The sequence below is a fragment of the Periplaneta americana genome, chromosome 1 (assembly GCF_040183065.1).
Source record: "Periplaneta americana isolate PAMFEO1 chromosome 1, P.americana_PAMFEO1_priV1, whole genome shotgun sequence".
Taxonomy (NCBI): domain Eukaryota; kingdom Metazoa; phylum Arthropoda; class Insecta; order Blattodea; family Blattidae; genus Periplaneta; species Periplaneta americana.
This window is the reverse complement of record NC_091117.1, coordinates 194,956,451-194,974,156: the sequence shown is the minus strand read 5'-3', so window position 1 is coordinate 194,974,156 and position 17,706 is coordinate 194,956,451. Positions and strand designations below refer to the sequence as shown.

At 36.6% G+C, this 17,706-nt stretch overlaps 1 protein-coding gene across 5 annotated transcripts in view; it reads right to left on the bottom strand.

Annotated features, from left to right (window-relative positions):
* The window catches only part of Sur (Sulfonylurea receptor), a 177,600-nt gene that overhangs the window by 41,814 nt on the left and 118,080 nt on the right, over positions 1-17,706 (bottom strand). For all 5 annotated transcript variants that reach the window (XM_069834961.1, XM_069834953.1, XM_069834968.1 and 2 more), the window contains exons 11-15: positions 13,956-14,253; positions 12,344-12,449; positions 7,768-8,029; positions 4,412-4,549; positions 1,932-2,183 (exon numbers count right to left, since the gene is read on the bottom strand). In XM_069834961.1, coding sequence (XP_069691062.1) covers positions 1,932-2,183; positions 4,412-4,549; positions 7,768-8,029; positions 12,344-12,449; positions 13,956-14,253 — 1,056 coding nt within the window. The remainder of the gene's footprint in view (positions 1-1,931; positions 2,184-4,411; positions 4,550-7,767; positions 8,030-12,343; positions 12,450-13,955; positions 14,254-17,706) is intronic.

Below are 17,706 nucleotides of genomic sequence, written 5' to 3'. Positions count from 1 at the left end.
TAGTGGAGTCGAATAGTGTGCGTGTACTGAAATTGATCTGTGTGTTGAGAATTTGATTGGGGTGTGTTTTAGTGTGTTTGTAAATTTCGTATTGTTCTAGTGTGGTGAGTTTTTGGTTCTTGGGTTGTACATCTACATACACCGATCACATAACATATGCTAACCATACATACAATAACATAAATGCAAACATGGAAATCCTATACATACAACCCAAGAACCAAAAACTCAACACACTAAAACAATACGAAATACATAAACACACTAAAACACACCCCGATCAAATTCCCAACACACAGATCAATTTCAGTACACACACACTATTCGACTTCACTATTCAACACCTTTCAACAATCAAACGCACCCACATAACAGGCAGAGAAGTTCGAGATGACGCCGAGATCTAGTAGGCTCTGAGGATGGTGTGATAAGCACTGAAACAGCTGTAAGCCGCACAAACTTACATAATTAACACGAGTAAGTCCGCTAGTTAATTAATTAATTATTATTTCTCAATCATTATAGTAAACTTTCTGTGCTGCAGTCCTTTATTACTATGAAAGCGAGAGTTGAAAGTATTATGTTAACTTATTCTTCTTAATTAGTAAAAATTTTACATTTTTATTTAATAATGTACTACAAAACTACTGAAATATCACAGATATTGTGAAAATTTCGAACTTCTGACATATCTGGCATTTTTAATACATGTATTTATCTCATCAATGATATAACAGAAATCCCACCCTAGTCATAATTTTGTTTAATAACCATTTACTTAGAATAACATAATTAAACGAGTCCGCCGAGTAGCTCTGTGATAGCGTGTCTGGTTCCAGACTAACTGGCTCGGGTTCGATTCCTGGCGAGGTCAGAAATTTTCATGTAACATTTCTACCTCAGGAATAGGAGAGATGGCAGTACGCAACTTCTGATCACTAAATTGTGCACCGATATGTCTGAGTTAAATCCCAAATCTCTCCGCAGTGCATATGAAGAGAAGGCATATGTCACTGTTGATAGTGATTCGTCCATCTGACTGGGACGTTAAGCCTCATGACCCCCTTGGTGCTCTTCGACAGAGTAGGCTACGTGCCGGCACCGAGTTCCCCCTTCTCCCTTCCTCATCTTTATCACTCACCGTCCTCACCCATTCCCTACATACACTTACACATACACTCACCCAAGTACACGACATAACTTTCTACAGATACACATAGCGTGGCCCACTGAAGTGGTGTGCAACTTGAAAATGAGTCACAGTCCTGCCATCTGTCCGCAATATTCGGAACCCGAATCACGCAAATGAAGTGGGTAGACATTAGATACATACACAATTAAACGTCTAGAGCATCCACTCAAAGCACTCAAGACCTAAGTTATAATAAAATTCTTGAAAGGCCATAGTGGAATTTGTGATAGAAATCAATCTTGAAGACAGATTTTTCTTGGAACATTTCACTTTCCACCCATCATTCCATCGCCAATTCTTTACACGGTGCAAGCTTTTTGGGCGTTTGTTCTGTGCCATTCATGTAAAGACATCCACTGTTTCGGTGCTCATATTGTCTCCATCATCAAGGATAAACCAATAGATTCCCCTTTCCCTGTATCCCATACGAATAAGCTGATACACAACTTCGAAACGTTGGATGTCTCTACATCAGTGATACAGTGAAAATACTGATACTTAGAAAGCTTTTACCACATTGAAGACTATAAAATTTAAATCGTACTTAATTCGTTATATATTCAGCATCATGCAAAAGACAAAGCAAATGCATCCATCGTATCTTATTCCCAGATCTAATATTATGGAAAACCTTGGAATTGGCACTGATGTCTGTCTGGAAGCAGATGCCACACTTGAGGAAAAGAAGCAAGAGATAAAGAACATTATTCTTCGAATCATTTAAGCTGTTAAGTCTCACCACATGAGCTTCCTCGTCAGTCTGCCAGGTTCCATCTGTAATGTTGCGCTGCTTGAGCTGCACACCAATTCGAGATACAAGTTTCAACAGCTGCCAGCGCTCTCGAGCTGCCTCACTTCGAGCGTTCCTCTTCTCTTCAAGAGCCTCGCGGGACATTGCAGCACGCCAGGTGCGCACGAGCTCTCCATCATTAGATTCAATCTCTGCCAGTGTCCCCTGAGCCCGTACAGTTCCGTCTTCCAGAGCAATGATCTGCCAATAGTAATTATCATAGATATAGTGATTGTTTCTTTGCGCTTATATGTTCAAATTGCATGCTTTACTTAACATGACTGTAATTAATGTAACATGTGCACAACAAATTGGACTGAATGTGATATTTTTACTTACAAACTTACTTACAAATGGCTTTTAAGGAATCCGCATGTTCATTGCCGCCCTCACATAAGCCACCATTAGTCCCTATCCTGTGCAAGATTAATCCAGTTTCTATCATCATATCCCATCTCCCTCAAATCTATTGTAATATTACCCCCCATCTACGTCTCGGCCTCCCTAAAGGTATTTTTCCCTTCGGCCTCCCAACTAATACTCTATATGCATTTCTGGATTCGCCCATACGTGCCACATGCCCTGCCCATCTCAAACGTCTGGATTTAATGTTCCTAATTATGTCAGGTGAAGAATACAAAGTGTGCAGTTCTGCGTTGTGTAACTTTCTCCATTCTTCTGTAACTTCATCCCTCTTAGCCCCAAATATTTTCCTAAGAACCTTATTCTCAAACATCCTTAATATCTATTCCTCTCTCAAAGTGACAGTCCAACTTTCACAACCATACAGAGCAACCAGTAATATAACTGTTTTATGAATTCTAACTTTCAGATTTTTTGACAGCAGACTAGATGACTAAAGCTTCTCAACCAAATAATAACAGACATTTCCCATACTTATTCTGCGTTTAATTTCCTCCCGAGTGCCATTTACAGTATATTTGTTACTGTTGCTCCAAGATATCTGAATTTCTCCACCTCTTCGAAGAATAAAACTTCAAATTTTTATATTTCCATTTCGTACAATATTCTCGTCACGACACAATTATATAGGCCTACTCTGTCTTTTCGGGATTTACTTCCAAACCTATCGCTTTACTTGCTTCAAGTCAAATTTTCGTGTTTTCCCTAATCGTTTGTGGATTTTATTCTAACATATTCACGTCATCCGCATAGACAAGAAGCTGATGTAACCCGTTAAATTCCAAACCCTCTGTGTTATTCTGAACTTTCCTAATGGCATAATCTAGAGCGAAGTTAAAAAGCACACTGTAGGCGAGAAATGGTAGGAAAATCCTGCCTGAAGCCCTATGTCAAGGCAGGATTCTTTTATGTGCCGTAAATTGACGACATAGTACCCTCGGCTTTACTTCTCTTTTGAAGAAAGCTGAATCAAGGGTTTTCATCAACCTTAAAAATCAATCGCCCTCAACCGAGACTGAACCAGAGATCGTCAGAACCAATGGTAACTTCTAGAGCAATCATACTGGTGGTGTGGAAGAAAAGGCCTGATGCCTTAACTACACCAGAATAAATGAATAAATAAATGAATAAATAAATAAATGAATGAGTAAATAAATGAATGAATAAATAAACAAATGAATAAATAAATAAATAAATAAATAAATAAATAAATAAATAAATAAATAAGTGAATAAATGAATGAGTAAATAAATAAATAAATAAATGAATAAATGAATGAATGAATAAATAAATAAATGAATGAATGAATAAATAAATAAATGGATAGATAGATAAATAAATGGATAGATAAATAAATAAATAAATAAATGAATGAATAAATAAATAAATAAATAAACGAATAAATAAATAAATAAATAAACGAATAAATAAATAAACGAATGAATGAATAAATGAATAAATAAATGAATAAATGAATGAGTAAATAAATAAATGAATAAATAAGTGAATAAATGAATGAGTAAATAAATAAATGCATAAATAAATAAATGAATGAATAAATAAATGAATGAATAAATTAATGAATAAATAAATAAATGAAAACATAAATAAATGAATAATAAATATATAAATAAATAAAGGAATAAATAAATAAATGAATAAATAAGTGAATAAATGAATGAGCAAATAAATAAATGAATGAATAAATAAATAATTAAATAAATAAGTGAATAAATGAATGAGTAAATAAATAAATGAATGAATGAATAAATAAATGAATAAGTGAATAAATAAATAAATGAATGAATAAATGAATGAATGAATAAATTAATGAATAAATAAATGAATACATACATAAATGAATAAATAAATATATGAATAAATAAATTAATGAATAAATAAATAAGTAAACAAACAAATAAATAAACACTATTTATCTTTACACAGGATATAAGTCTTAGGCGAAGTATATACAAATAATGGTCTGAATATTTAACTGATAGTACCTGATGTGCGTGCGCAAGTAATTGTAGACGATGTGTCACAAAAATCACAGTCCTCTTCTGTCGCAGTAATAATCGCCGAATTCCCGATTCAAAAAGCTTCTGTCCCACTTGATAATCAAGTGCTGATAATGGATCATCCTGAAAATATATTTGTTTGTAAAACTACAGTGCCATCTTTATATACCAGTAGAATCAGAAAGTACTCGAACTTCGGGTGATAACGACATGCTCTGTAGGCAACTTCTCTGCCTTGTCCGTGTGGTATGTGGCCTACTCTCCAGGCATATAGAGTCAGTGTGCCGACTGATCAAAGGAGAGAGAGATGTTTGAAGTGTTCTTCGATATCCAGGGTCTCGTACATTTCGAATTTATTCCTAAAGATCGAACTGTCAGTAAGGAGACGTATGTTGCAATTCTTTGACGTCTTCGTGATGGAGTTCGACGAAAAAGACCCAATCTGTGGCAAGGACAGAATTGAATCGGTCATTTCTAAAAGGTCACGAGTCAGAAAACTGAAATTTTACAGGAGAAAGAAAAAATTACCTACAGCATACACAACCTAAATTTTAATTATGATACAACTGTCAATGTTTAAAGTGTTATCAAGGAAAATATTACATTATACATTTTTCATTTAATTTTTTTTTTTGATAAAATACATTTTTAAATTCAATGACTTATGACCTTTCTGCAAGAAGCGGAAATTTCAAGCTTCGATTACAGCACTGTTTGAAAGTGTATTCATGACCTTCTTACACAGACTGGTCGGGCTATCCCTATATCACAATGTTCAATGCATTACTCATTTTCGTAAAAAAGCTGACTCATGATCTTTTTGCAGTGACCGATTCAATTGGGTTCTTCATCATGGCATCCTAGCTCTAGCACATCGGTCGCTCTTGGTGAGCGAATTCCTCGCACAACACAAAATACCTGTCTTTCTACAGCCACCATATTCTTCAGATCTTGCTCCAGTAGATTTCTACCTATTTCTAAAGATCAAATCCCTACTCAAGGGACAGCGGTTTGCGTCAGCCGAACAGGTGAAAATTCATGCGACAAGCGCTCTGCGGGAAGTGACCAAAGATGGACTGCAGGAATGTTTCGAGAATTGGTATGGACGCTGGCAGAAGTGTGTCACTGCCCAGGGGCGTACTTTGAAGGCGGTGTTGTGTATATGGTTAAATGTCATATGCAACAAAGTTTTATACACGTGTTCGGTTACTTTTTGACTCTACTGGCATATCTGCCACATAATATTAATGTTGATAAAGGACAAGCAAGTTCTTATAGTTTACGTACACCAGCCGTGGCAAAAATGTGGCTCGCAATGATAGCTGTGCATTTCTCTTACTTCCTACCTTCCCCAACCACTACCCTCTCACTCACTGGAGTCAAACTCTGTTCCATTTGTATTTGTCTCTGATCTGCGAGTGGCGTATCGTCTAATGTCTCTCTCGAAACCATGTACCTTTACAAAAACGAAAGTTTCAAGTAGGATGGGAGGACGCATTTTTTTGCTGCCAATACGATAAGAATATTAAATGTATGATTTGTTCACAAGTATTACGAGGGAAACGGTTGTATAACATAAAACGGCAATATACATGTCACTCATGAAACATTAAAAGGTGAATTATTATTATTATTATTATTATTATTATTATTATTATTATTATTATTATTATTATCATCACCTCTGTACGTCGATCCTTTTTCCAGCAGATGTACGAAGAATGCGGTTAGATTTTCAATTTAAACTCATAGATTTACAATGTGATGTTAAATGAAAGCTAGATGTAAGGACTTGGCAAATGTCGAACTTTTCAAATATTTGCCAAAAAATAAATATCCGAAGCTTCGTTCTTTGGCTTGCTCTGTTGAAGCCATGTTCGCTACAACTTACGTATGTGAAAAATTATTTTCAACAATGAAAATAGTAAAAACCAAATTTAGATCACGACTAACAGACAAATATCTTCGTGATCAACTACGACTGGCAGTAAGTGATATAATTCCTGATTTTGAAACTCTGTCGTAAAGACATTCTGAAGACAGTTAATTTTAGGTTGTGATAATGAGTCCTGTGTTTTCTTGTTCATTTCTTTCTTCGTTACACGTACTAAACATTAGTTTGTAACCTTATATTGTATAAAATTATATTTAAGTGCTTGACATAAGGAAAATGAAATCCGTTAATAAGTCAGACAGTTGCTTCACTTCCCCTTCGGGTGTCCGCCTCCTTCTATAGGTGCTATGCACGTTGCAGGTTACACAGTGGCTCGGCGCACGATCACATTTTCGCCGCGGCTGACGTACATATACAAAGAAAGTGTTACAGTGAGGTTGGGACTTTTATGTACGGCAACTCCAAAAAAATTGAGCATCTGTAATATTCTTCTCTATTAGTTATCTTATATACTGTAAACAATAGAGAAGAAATGCTCAGAGTTGTTTGGAGTAGCCAAACGTACCGAGCCCAACAGAATAAGCAACCTCTCTGGTCTTACCTATTTACTCTGATGATGGAACCTGTAAGTAGTTCCGGAACGTTGGAAATGTTAAGTTTAAGGACATGGTGGAATACCATAGAGCCTAAAAACGCATTTTGTGCGAGATCGTGCGTATTTGCTTGGTTTCCGCACAAAACCAATCCGCGGAAAGTCTAAAATTCCACATTCAGTATTCCCAACCTAACACACATAACAATTTCCCTCTTCTTACCGCTTAAGTGACATATTGATTTTACTGCTTTAGGCTTTTAACATACTATTTTTAGAGACGTTCAATATACTAATAATTATAAATTGGAAACTTACCACTGCAATTTCACCTAAATTGCACTGTTAATTATTGTTTTTAAATATTTGCAAAAATTAAGTAAACTCTACAACTCCACTAAAGTTACTGCATTCGTGATGCAAGTAACATTAAGGAAGCCGTGAAAAAGTCAACAAGATTCCAGACTCATCATAGACTGGGGAAAAAAAAGACAGACGTATATCACGGCCTGCTGGATTATAGTAATCACAGAAAACATTTTAAAGCAACAATGTTGAAGATAGATATTTTTGTTTTGCAAATTTGCCGTCATTGAACAGAAACCAAGATGGAGATTTCATTGCAACTAATTAGAAATTCCTCTTTCAGGTATGTAATAAACGATCTTCGCACAAAATAATGTACGATACACGAGCGGTATGTTTTCTTTCAATTCTCGGAAATTAAAAAAGCTCAACTACGTTTCGCTTTTTCGAACTTTTCCTCGAACATGAAAACTTCAACATACCGCTCTTGTAACGCATATTACTATTGTCTAGTTTAATCTGAATACATTTGATGCAATAAATCCTCACCATGATCACAACACTAGCTTGAGAATAAAGTGCCCGAGCCACTGCTACTCGTTGCTTTTGTCCTCCTGAGAGATTGATGCCTTTTTCACCAATTTCAGTGAGATCTTTGCCTGGCAGGATGTCAATGTCAGGTTCAAGAGAGCATGCTGCAATAACCCGTTTATAGCGTCGTGGTCGAAATGGTTGACCAAAGAGAATATTTTCTCTCAGGGTAGCATTCAGGAGCCATGGCTTCTGTGTTGCATATCCCACACTGGAACCACTGTTAAACAGAATAGAAATTATGCATACATTATTATAGACGCTCTTATATATTTTGCAAAAGTAAATTTTGTGCAAATGAAAAAAAAAAAGGACCAGAAATTTATCAGCAAAAAGAATAAAACACCACACAGGACAAACCTAGAAATAAAAGTGCTATTATATAGACCTATATCATATAGTAAAGAAGAAATATACTGCATGTTCAGTTCAAAGTGTGTCATGGCTCGCTGTATGCCGTCATGTAACTAGCCGATGAGCCTAGAGAATTCAATCTTCCTACACTTCCGCAAAGGCGTATTACCTATGTGCCAGAGAAGTTGCCTAGCAAGTACGGCGTTCATTCTGAAGAGTACTTACCGATACGTACTGTAACGCCGGTAGTGGCAGGAATGTGAATTGTTTGGAAACATGTACTGTGGTGAGTTTTTTTCTTTATGGGGAGAGGGTTAAGACGATTACTTACGTATTTGTTTACACGACGGTCAACATGGACACGGAGCATTTGATTTGTGTTGTGGAATGTTGCCGTTACCGATGATATCAAATACCCTGCGTACGATTTGCCCATGCAAAACACAGTTCAAAAGAGGATATGGTAGCACACAGACCGTACAGACCGCCATCTGTTGCTACGACGTTCAAGCTATACCGTACACGTTCTCAAGTTCAGATTGAACGGCTTGAATAATAGGCACCTTCTCTGACATAAAAGCTGAAACTCACTTCAAATCGCTGACTCACAACAGTGACGTCATGACACACTTTGAAATGAACACCCAGTAGAAAAGGAACTCTAACAAGCAAATGGATCAATATAGAAGCAGATCATATTCCCTACAACGAAAGAAATCAATAGCAAAATTATGAATATACATATTCCACGATCATTTGGCACGTCATATGCATTGTTTTGACATAATATTGCAGTTAATTTGAGATCTGAAATGGCCCTAATTCTGTTGTGAACACAGAACGACTATGGGTATGTAATAGATTAAACAAGGAAAAGCAAAGATTAAAAAAAAAAACTTCACAAGATAGTACTGGTATGCAAGGAGGACAATCATGTGAAAGTCAAGAAGCTGCCATTGTAAACAAACAAACAATCAAATGTTGGTGTAATTTAACTATCTTTTTATTAGCTGTTCATTTCCATCTTCTAGGCTTGCCAACCCTTCTGGAGTGGCCAAAAAGTCTTCAAGAATCAAATGCAATCTTCCGTCTCCGAAAAGAAACCTGGCATGTCCCAGAATTATGTCTACTCCGCTTTTTTGTTTTGTTTTTGTATTTCTTTTTTACTATCTCAAACGAAAAATGATAGCCTAATGCTTTATGCAGGCTTTATTGTGTTATCATTTGCATGCCATAGTACTGCTGTAAACAAATATTATAGTAATTACGCATGCTCAATTGTTTTCCATATCTTTGTATCATGTTTCTTCTTTTTTTTATTGATGAAATTTAAGTTCCTCTGTTTGAGACGCTGAAGCAAAAAACGACTACGTTTATTACAGTGCGTTCTCTCAATATCAAGGCCATTATTACGCAACAGTAGGCTAAATATGGAAAGAAACAGACAACCTTTGTTACCTGATGTTACGAGCTCGGTACAGAACTATGAAGTTATGTCGCCCTGCACATCACTGAACCTCCTCTCGAAGAAGGTAAGGCGCAAAGTGCTCTCCAGGCCTTCTCCTCTCCCTTTCCCTTCTGTCCGGTTACCTAAGACAGAATCTAGACTCTGTCATTGAAAAGCAGTTGGCTCTACTGCTCCTCAGTCCAGTATTCATGTCGGTGTACTGGATTAAACTGTGCGCTTGTGACAGATCTTTTTGTGGCTAGTCTATCTCATGTAGCCTCCTCCTCACTGTATTCTCAATTAGAGTTGCATTGTGGTCTTTTATTAGATGATTTCGTGCCTCAACAGCACTGAGATATCGGTTTTGCATGATTTGTAATTTCAAGAAACGGCCTTCCCTGGCCGAAGTGCATCATGGACGGCCTGATCCGGGTCTTCTTTGAAGAGTATTGAAGTCCCGGAAAAATGTTACAGTTAGAAGGATATTACTGTGGGACATACCCAGCATCTTACCGACATAGTGTTAACTACGACCTTCATTTAAAAATGCGACTACTATTGCAGAATTCTTAGGGCTTAGAGGCATCGTTATGTCTATTTCTCTCTTAAACTTCTTCAAAATTTCGACAGAGAACATTAACGCTAAACATCGATAACGCAATAATGCCCTCACAACATTGCTTTTAACGAAGGCCTAAAATCTATATATATATATATATATATATATAATTTGAACTAGTAATGGAAATTACGGGAAAACGGCTGAACGGATTTTAATAAATGACTCCTCATTTTGAAGCTTGGAACTCAAAGTTTTTCAGAAAAATAGTAGTTTTCAGTGAAATGTCAATTTTCCTACACCATTTTCCTATTTTCCAAAATCCATCTCTCGTCAGTTTTGAGAAACATGGCTTTTCAGAATAAAATAAAACACACACTACAATAAACAATATTACACGAAGGCCATGATCTGCAGGATTGCTGACATATTTAGAGTTCACATGGCGTATAATTCTCTGGTCTGTAGTTTTCCGAGTACAGCTGTGTATTGGATATTAAGAACTACAAAACTTAAGAATGTTTTATGAGATTATTACCATTAAAAATGAAATATTATTATAGTTAATGCCACTAATTACACACATTAATGCTATATTGATGATATGAAAGTGAAACCTTTTGAGGTTTTATATAAGTAGACACGGAGAAAGAATATTTTAAATTAGATCTTCATTTCTATAATTTACTGTGTAACAACTATATATATTGTTACTGAAAACTATAAAACTTACGTAAGGTAACAATATTGTTATTAAAAATGAAATATTTTTATAGTTATTAGTCAAGTGATGTGGGGTTTTTCATATATTTAATGGCAGTGTGATATAGATATTTATATGTGTGATTCTCTAATTTTCCTAGGTAGTAATGAGTTATGCTTCCTATTGTAGCTGCGTCTTAAAACTAAATCAAAATTAATTTCATATTTCTTTGGTTTAATCGAACCTGAAATTTTCTTAACTCTCATCTATAATCCGCAATGACTTGAAATAGCTACTGCATTACTCCCGCATGAAAAATTCCCTGATCGTCCTAACATTGTTACTTGCGTTTTCGCATTGAAACTCAAGAAGTGAAGACGGATAGGTTCAAGGAAATGTATTTGGCATAAAAAGCATTCAGAGGGAGTATGTTTCACTATTATGGAAGCAAATAACTTTCAAACTGTCTGTTATTCTTCATTGGAAATAAATTTGAAAAATTTTAATTTGAACTTCTAATGAACTTAGTTTGCAGCATTTGCTGCACAAGCCACTAGTTTAAATATAAATATGTTTGTTGTAAAAGATAATTGGATGAATATAGCAGTAGGGACGATTTATATACACTTGTTTATTGTAGAGTTAAAAAGATAATTTCAAATTTAGCAAGTAAAAAAGTTTGAATGTTCAAAATAAATGCGATAGGTTGGAAACACAGCCTAGTATATACAGCCACGAAGCTCAATACGTAGTAGATGTGCATCCATAGATAGTTGCTAACCACTAGGATCGCTAATATCGCCTCATTACAGACAATGCGAAATAGTACCGGCACAGTCTATTGTTTCTAGCACCCTCACAACTCAAGCTTCGTGACTGTAGTGGAAACTTGCACTAAAACCAGAAGTAAGTGTAAGTTAAACCAACATAAATTGAATAGTTATATGATAGAAAATTCGTTATTAAATTGTATATTTATTGTGTATAATCACTGTTTGTGCATATGTCAGTTTTAATTATTAAGTTTATGAACTTTTGAACTATTAATTAATAAATATCATATCGTTCATTGCTTTTAAGTTCTAGTACCCTAGTGCTCGAAAACAATGAGGTTATAAATAACGCAATTTTTGGTCAATTACATTTATGTAAGCATTGTTAAAGCTCAGAATCTGAGTGGAAAGTATTCTTCTATAATTCTGTGATGATACAGTAGAAGAAAATTTCATTCCTCTACATTTAAATGCGGTTTCTGTGAAAAAACTAGGTGTGTCAGTTTTTTTTTTTTTTTTTTTTTTTTTTTTTTTTTTTTTTTTTTTTTGGAAGGCAATGTATATTACTTCAAGATCTTAAATCTGCAATCGAAGACATTCAGTATGTCGAAGAGTGCTGTGGCAAAGAAACGTGGAGTTACAAAAGCAACTATTTAATTTTGGCTAAGTGACATTTTTAAATTAAAAAATATTATTACCTTGCCCATGTAACTGTTCCATGTAGCTTGTGCATTTCTCCAAGAAATGCAGAGAGTAAAGACGTTTTTCCACTTCCAACACGGCCCACAATCAACGTAAGCTTTCCTAGAATACAAAAGATAAAGATTAAGAAGCCTCGTAATTACTGGCAGTATAGTATTGCAATCCACCCTCATCAGCATGTGCCCTGAAGAGGATGGAGCAAGCTCCGAGTTTGCTGCAGAAACCTATGAACTTTTTCACTCAGAATGACTTCAGAATTCACATCCCAAATGTTTCATCTTTCCTCGTGAATCACCCTGTATATTCTGGAAAAAATGTGAGGCATTACTTTTTGAAGGATCCTCGCACATTTGACATAAGAAGAATTAAAATAATAGCTATATAAAACACACACACATACATAGAAACCATTTTATATGAAACATTTCATAGCGTGTTTTGGGAAAATCATTGATTTAATTCCCAATATGCTCAGTCAAATGTCTTAATGTCAAACATGCTCGAGGCATCTGTTAGATCACCCGCAGCTATGGTCTAATTAAGGCCTGCACAAACAGTGCTCAAGCAGCGCGCGCTCCTTGGGAGCGGGAGAGCGGTGTTTACCGCTCACCAAAACGTCAGAATGACATAGATTTGTTGTAGGTAGAGGAGAGGGAAACGACCACTCAGTTATCTAGTGGAGTGCAGTGTGTAGGCCTATTCTCAGTAACTGTTTCACGTTGCTTACCTACTGCTACAGTACAGTATGGAGGAATCTAAAAGACGAAACATAACATTTAACATTTAACGATTTACAGCTCGAACTTATTGATCTTCAATGTGACCTGAGGGCTAAAGATCGTTTGAATAATACTACTAGCCTGGTTGAGTTTTACAAGACTAAACATTAGCAATAATATCCACGACTACACAAGCTGGCCGTGAAAATGATTGCTATGTTTGGCTCAACATTTATATTTGTGAGCAACTGTTTTCTATGATCAACTTTAATAAAGGCAGACATCGAACATCTGTAACTGATGTTTCATTATGATCAGTAGGCTACTGTTCCTTTCAGCTGCCAACAGCATAAAACCTCGTTTTGATGTACTGATAAATAAAAATATAACAAAATGATATTGTACATTTAAGTAGCTGTAGAATTTCTATTACTTCTGTAAAATAAATATTTCTTTATTAATTAATAGGCTAATAGTCCAAGATAGTTTTGCAAACACTGAACGGGAATTCATTTCATAAGCACTCGTAATAGTACTTCCTTTTGTGTACATTTTGTACGAGATCACCCCTTCTTCCAGTCCACCCTTATACAGAGCGCAGCTAATATCTGCATTCCGCTCATGAGCTGTGAGCCGGCTCGGAGAGCGCAAACCTTGTGCAGGCCTGGTCTAATTGCTTACACAGTTTTCTAAAAATTGGTTAAAATATTTCAAAGTGGGTATGTCATACCCCACATTACCACTGGCGGGCTAAATAGCATGGTTGCTAAACAAGTAAACTAAACAAGTAAACTAAAAATCGATTTCATAATTTATGCATTTATGTACACAATAAGAAATTAAACGTCACTGTATGTACTTGGACTGCCTGTCCTACCTCACTTTTTACCTGATGGGATAATGATGTTGCAAGTATTCAGAGTTGGTTTGGCAGTGTCTGCTCTCCAAGAGAAGCTACCTTCCAACATAGTAATAGCTACGTCAATACTAGGCTCTAGACTCCCACTACAGTCCACCTCCTCCTCCTCTTCTTCTTCTTCCTCCTCCTCTACTTCTTCCTCTACCTCATAAAGTGATGCGTCTTCAGCGTCTTGTTCCATGATATCACCGAGTCCGAACACACTGTCTGCTCGTTCCGTCCGAGGCTTGCCAATGATCTCAATATCGCTGTTATTCACAACAATTCCCTGCAATCACAACGTAATATGACTCGCCACTGACTTCATGCTAATATACTGGGTGTTCAGTTCAAAATGTGTCATGGCTCGCTGTATGCCGTCATGTGGCTAGCCGATGAGCCTAGAGAATTCAATCTTCCTACACTTCCGCAGAGATGTATAACCTAAGAGGCAGAGAAGTTGCCTAGCAAGTACGGCGTTCATTCTGAAGAGTAGGTACCGATACGTACGGTAACGCCGGTAGTGGCAGGAATGTGAACTGTTTGGAAATACGTACTGTCGGGATATGGGGAAAGGGTTAAGACGATTACTTACGTATTTGTTGACATTAACTTCGACGGTCAATATGGACACGGAGCAATTGATTTATGTTGTGGAATGTTACCGTAAGCAACCGATGATAACAAATACCCTGCGTACGACTTGCCGGCGCAAAACACAGTTCGAAAGAGGTTATGGTAGCACACAGACCGTACAGACCGCCATCTGTTGCTACGACGTTCAAGTTATACCGTACACGTTCTCAAATTCAGATTGAAGAACGCCTTAAATAATAGGCAACTTCCCTAACATATAAGCTGAAACTCGCTTCAAATCGGTGACCCAACAACAGTGACGTCATGACACACTTTGAAATGAACACCCAGTAGTGTTATCACAGTCTAATACAGGGACATCATTTTATTTTTACTAACATTTCTGATATTAACCTGGCTATACCTTTGGATCGGCTGAGAACAGGAAACACCGTTTTCTACCCCCTTCCGCAACTGGAGTTCGATGATACTGGCGTAAAATACAAACAAATCACTTTACTAGGTAAAGGAGGGAAGAAAAGTAGTTCATCTATTTACGTAAACTAGGAAATATCGGGATTTTGAGTTTGAGAATTTTCATTAGGTTTTTGTTTAATCAAAATACAGTACAGTATTAACAATGAGTGTTTTTACTCACGAACTGAGCTGTCCATGCGGTCGTATTCATTATGCAGTGTATATTATACTGTCTACAGCACATTAGCGTACACTATAGAGAATAAAGTTAAATTGAAAAATAATCATAATATGGATATTTAAACACAATTTTGAAAATGGTGGCCGTTCATTTCGATACAGGTTTCAGTTCTAATGTGCATATTATCGCACTATAGACGATTGTACCTAATTCCAATTACCAGTTTCGTCCTTTGTACTAGTAACTCATGTTGAAATAATTCTGTACCTACTCTATAAAAGAGTACCTTACGTTCTGAATATTCAATCTTCACTTCTGCCCGATCCGAAAAGATAAAATTACTCAGACATGCTATCTACTGTCCGTCCAAGTGGTCACGTCGCAGGATCGTACAAAGTAGGGAAATCACATGATAGTTAATTACTTAACGAGGCCCTTTTATTTAAGTTATTTTAAACAGTTGTATTATATTACGTAGACGTCCAGTTCCTAACAGAAATTAATGTTCTCAGAAAACAGCTAAGACAGCCCAGCCACTAGTCGTTAGAGAGAGGCGAGTAGAAGCTGGTGGGGGAAACCGGGATGTGACGTAGGCAAATGGACGACAATACCTGTGTGAAAATGATTCAATAATGAAAGCTCTTTCGTCATTGGAAAACGTTAACATATTTTTGGAACGTACTGTTGACTGTGACAGTAAGGCTACTATGACTGTATATGCGGTCTTGGTTCTGTGTGGAGGATGGTTGAACTTCATTAGTAGAAGGAGTGGGAGTGAAGTACATTAAAAAACTCAGGTACAATAAAAATTGAAGTAAAAATAAAATGATGTCCCTGTATATATAGTCACGAAGCTTGAGTTGTGAGGATGCTAGAAACAATAGACTGTGCCGGTACTATTTCGCATTGTCTGTAATGAGGCGATATTAGCGATCCTAGTGGTTAGCAACTATCTATGGATGCATATTTACTACGTATTGAGCTTCGTGACTGTATATACTAGAATGTGGTGTTATTTCACGCTACTTTGAGCTTTTGATCTCTGAAATGATAGCGGGTGTTTCTATGTTGAGGTTACACACTTCCAGGGATGATGGAGAAGGCCAAAAGAATCAATTTAACATCAGGAATCACGGTCCGGAAACTCCTCAGTCAAAATTCATAAGCCAAAACCGTTTTTCGTAGGTTGCAGGAGGTAAGCAGCTTATAAGCAGTAATAGAAAGGTAGGCAACCCCGCCAACGTTACGTAGGATACATCACAAGAAGTTGTTGTTTAGTCAACTGTCCAAGACAGGTCTCAACCTCACAAGTATTTTTTTTGTAGGTTATTTTACGACGTTTTATCAACATGTTAGGTTATTTAGCGTCTGAATAAGCTGAAAGTAATAATGCCGGTGAAATGAGTCCGGGGTCCAGCACCGAAAGTTACCCAGCATTTTCTCATATTGGGTTGAGGGAAAACCCCGGAAAAAACCTCAACCAGGTAACTTGACCCCACCGGGAATCGAACCCGGGCCACCTGGTTTCGCGGCCAGACGCGCTAACCGTTACTCCACAGGTGTGGACCCTCACAAATGATACCAACAAGACACCACTCATGAGACAACTAGACCAGGAGATAATGTGGTAGCGTGGCCATTTCCTTTCCCCTTCCATTGCATACATCGCCAACTAGCTACATATTACACTAATCAGACTTCAGATGCATACAAACAATTGAGCTTCCTCCGATACATATTGTCAAGTGAGATGTACTGCCTGATATTAGATGTACATATCAGTCAGAACCTCAATCAGAGGATCACAAGGGGTTATGGAATGTAAATTCCACATTGCTATCTCCGACTTTCTTTTTAACTTTTTCGGACACATTTAACACTTGCTGAGTCTTGGGCTCAGATGAAGGGTAAAAATATATTTATTACTATGGTGATTTATATGCAATAAACATATTATGGAAATTCGAATGCATTTATTAACTTAAGTAATAAGTTATATCGACTGAAAAGTTTTATCTGGAGATTTACTCCTGGGTGGTTATGATGACAATAATAATAATAATAATAATAATAATAATAATAATAATAATAATAATAATAATAATAATAATAATAATAATAATAATAATAATAATAATAATAATAATAATATATTGGATTTACAGAACTAGTAGAATGAGGTACATAACAGTTGAACAACTCGAGTTCTTTCTAAGTCAAAGAATGCCAACTTGCGCATGCTCCGAGCCGAAAGTTTTCGGTCATATTATTTATTTTTGTGGGTTATTTTACGACGCTGTATCAACATCTGGGTTATTTAGCGTCTGAATGATATGAAGGTGATAATGCCGGTGAAATGAGTCCGGGGTCCAGCACCAAAAGTTACCCAGCATTTGCTCGTATTGGGTTGAGGGAAAACCCCGGAAAAAACCTCAACCAGGTAACTTTCCCCGACCGGGATTCGAACCCGGGACACCTGGTTTCGTAGCCAGACGCGCTGATCGTTGC